At 56.2% G+C, this 3,444-nt stretch overlaps 1 protein-coding gene across 1 annotated transcript in view; it reads right to left on the reverse strand.

Moving 5' to 3' along the window:
* Positions 1 to 3,444, reverse strand: part of PLCD3 (phospholipase C, delta 3) — a 22,267-nt gene that overhangs the window by 7,679 nt on the left and 11,144 nt on the right. Inside the window, exons 3-7 of the mRNA XM_008579551.1 lie at positions 3,035 to 3,173; positions 1,855 to 2,083; positions 1,316 to 1,517; positions 1,068 to 1,212; positions 279 to 431 (exon numbers count right to left, since the gene is read on the reverse strand). Of these exons, the coding sequence (XP_008577773.1) occupies positions 279 to 431; positions 1,068 to 1,212; positions 1,316 to 1,517; positions 1,855 to 2,083; positions 3,035 to 3,173 (868 nt within the window). The remainder of the gene's footprint in view (positions 1 to 278; positions 432 to 1,067; positions 1,213 to 1,315; positions 1,518 to 1,854; positions 2,084 to 3,034; positions 3,174 to 3,444) is intronic.

A 3,444-nucleotide genomic window follows, 5' to 3' on the forward strand; every position in this document is an offset into this window, starting at 1 on the left:
TTGCGATCCGTTGCCGGACACGGAAAAAGACAAAAAAAAAATAAAATAAAATAAAAATAAAACAATAAAATAAATAAAAAATAAAAAGAATGGAGAGCCAGAGGGCAGCAGAGGGACAAGACCATGGGGTGGCAGATGTCGGATGAACTGAGGAGCAGGGAAAGGTTCAGGCAAGAGAGGTGAGAGGCCCTGAACCAGAGAGGTGGCACAAGCAGGGGTGGGTGATGGACTCCAGCCAGACCCTCCCTCCACCCAGGCTGGGGGTTGGGGAGCATCACCTCTGGGGATGGCAGCTCCTTGGGGTTCTGGGAGTCCAGTGCCTCTGTCACCAGCATGTCCCCCAGGATGGTGCGGAGGTGGCGGGCCATGGTAGCCTGCTGCTCCAGCCCACAGTGGTTCTCAAGGGACAGGATGACAGGGTATGGGGATAGCTGTGGGAGGGAAGGGCAGCAGCTCAGAGCCATTCCCCTTCACCCTGCCAGTAGCCCCCACACTTGGCTGCCAACCCCTTCAGGACAGGCAGGCAAAGACAGAGTCTGTAGAGCCCCCTGGGTGGACTGAACGGGTGGGATGCGGGACACACACTGGGACCAGTGTGTATGTGGAGGGACAGAGGTCAGATGTAGGGCCTCAGGGAAGGGGTGGACTGACTACCTGGGAGGCTGAGGACGGCTACAGGAATGGTTTTCTTTTAATAAATGCTCTTTATGTGTTAATGACATTGACCATGTCAGTTATGTTACAAATTCTTCCCCTGCCCCACCATTTGCTGATGGTGACAAAATTTGCGATGTTTATGTAGATGCTTCTGTTGAGCTTCTCTAATGGCTTCCTCTTTGAAAGTCATGATTAAAATCTCCTTCCCTACTCCCAAGATTTTCTTCTGGAAATTCTGTGATTGTAGTACATTTATTAAATATGAGGGTGGGAGAAGGGAGCAACTCATTTAGTTTTATTCTACCCCATTGGACAAGGATCCCAGTGGCACTTGGTGAATGAATGGTTCCCTTCAGAAGCACCAAGGGCAGCGGGCATGTGGGCAGGGCGTGGGGGTCCCAGGGGCTCACCGTGAAGGCATGGTCACGCACAGCTTGGACCACGTCTCGGAAGAGGATCTTGGAGGTGAGCGTGTGGCCGTGGTAGATGACGGGCTCCCCTCCTGGCCCCTCCCAGCAGTCCAGCTCCACACAGCGGCAACCCTGGGCAAAGGCCCTGTGGACGGACAGATGGACGGACAGGAAAGGTGCTGTGTGGGTGCCACGAAGCAGGGCAACTGGTGGGCTGAGCTCCCAGACGTGCTCACCCACGACAGTACCTAACATAGGCCTCTGTGCTGCTGGGGCCCCCGATCTGAGAGTCGGTCAGATAGGTGTTGTGAGAGGAGGAGATGAAGTAGTGCGCCAGGGGCTGGCCCATGTCCTGGAACACGCCCGTGTGGGCTGTGTCCAGGGCGGCCCCCTCGGGCGACAACAGGTACATCATGAAGCCATCCAGTGTCATCAGTTCGTGCTGCTTGGCTACAGGGATGGAAGGGAGAGAACGTCAGGCCATATGAAGGATTCCTCACGTCTGGGCCCAAATGCCCCCCAGGCTCACTCAAGTGATAATGACCAGACTATCTATCGACTAGACTCTACATATGAGACACATTTAATCTTCAACCAAATTCGGGGAGAAAGACACATTATTATGCCACTTTACAGATGTGGAAGCTGAGCCTGGAAGAGGCGAGGTAACCTGCCCAACATGGCACCCACAGCCAGTCATAGCAGAGCCTGCTGCACTGGGACCCCCGACCTGTCAAGTGCCAAGACCCGGGCTGTGCTGACCCGCTCCCATCTCCCAGCCCCCTACCTGTTTCATTGAGCTCATAGGTCTGGATGAGCTGCTGGGCGTGGGCCAGTGTGGCGCCGTCCTCGCCCTGGTCCTCCAGGAACTCCAGCAGCTCAGGGGCGCTGAGCACGTGGTCCTCGCCCGAGTACCGATGGAAGATCCCCTCCAACTCCGGGCGTTTCAGCAGCCGCCGCAGGAACTCTTCGATCTCAGCCCCCTCCAGCCGCTCGTTGTTGGAATGGTCACATTCCTGGGGAGCAGGGGGAGATGTTCAGAGGGGGACGCCCTGAGAAACTTGGCCCCATTGACACACCCGTCATCTACCACAGCAGGAAAGGCAATGTCCTCATTTCACAGGTGGAGAAACTGAGAGCAAGACTCTGGTCACTCAAGCTCACACAACTGGTAAATTACAGGGCTGGGATTTTAGGGAAGGTCTCTTGGGTTCAATGCCTGTCCCTCTGCACCATGACCTACTCCAAGAATCAAGATGTGGGATGAAACACGATGACCCTGGGGCAGGACTGAGCCCTGTACCACAATGCCCCTCCCGTGTGTACATGTCCACATTCTTACACTCACACATTCACAGCCAGGGTCAATGAGCAAAAATAAATGAAAATTCATGGAGCAGTCCACATGGAGCTGTTGGCCCAAGTGCACAAGTACCACAGGTTCCCCCGTCTTTCAGGGTCACAGGCTGGTCAAGTCAACATCCACACAGGTGTTTGTCACGTGTTCGGACTGGGCCATAGATGCACAGTGCACCCCTGTGTGCCCCCTGCTCCCACATGTGAATTGGACATGGTCACATGTGGAAGTTCTACATGTGCCACAGTAAAGGGTCCCTCAGGGTGAGGGTTTCCTCGTGTGTCTACGTGCACGTGTCCGCAAGCCGATGCCCAAACTCCCAAGTGAAAGCCACACATGATCACGTGTACAAACACGTGCCCTGCAGACTTAGAGAAATGGAAACAGCTTTGCTGCTCACTTTGGAGGGGTGGAAGGTACCACCCTACCCTTGGGCCCTGCCTGAGAGTGAAGAAAGAAGTTCCGGGCGGCCACTCCCCAGTCCCATCCTGGCCCTGTGGCCTCTGGAGGGGAAAAGGGTAACTAGGCCCAGATGCTGCCTTTCCACAGAAAGAGGCCTCTCCCTCCAGAGAAGCTGGAGGCGGAGGCCGGGGTTCAGCAGGCGGCCCACCTTGAAGAGGCGGTAGGCGTACATGTCATTCATGTCCACGTTGACCATTCTGAGCAGACTCTTGATCTCCTTGAAGCTCATCTTGCTGTCCTGGTCGGAGTCCGCCCGGTGCAGATAGAAGTGGATCCAGGTGTGCGTGCTCAGGAAATACCAGCAAGGGCTGCTCCACCGCCCCCGCCCCCACCCTTGCTAGCAGGCAACTGACAGGTAAGTCACCGCCACCACCCAGGCTGGGGCTCCCCAAATTGGAGGCTGTACTTTCCTCTTGGCCTGTGCACTCCCTGAGCACAGCAGCAGTGTCCCATCCATGGGACTGGGGCTCCGCCTGCAGACAGCCCTGGGCCCTCCCCTGCTGGGAGCTCAGGCCAGGCGAGTATCCCCACCCCGGGTTCCCCCCCCCAGGGTAGGGC

Source organism: Galeopterus variegatus, unplaced genomic scaffold (assembly GCF_000696425.1).
Source record: "Galeopterus variegatus unplaced genomic scaffold, G_variegatus-3.0.2 Scaffold1910, whole genome shotgun sequence".
NCBI classification, from domain to species: domain Eukaryota; kingdom Metazoa; phylum Chordata; class Mammalia; order Dermoptera; family Cynocephalidae; genus Galeopterus; species Galeopterus variegatus.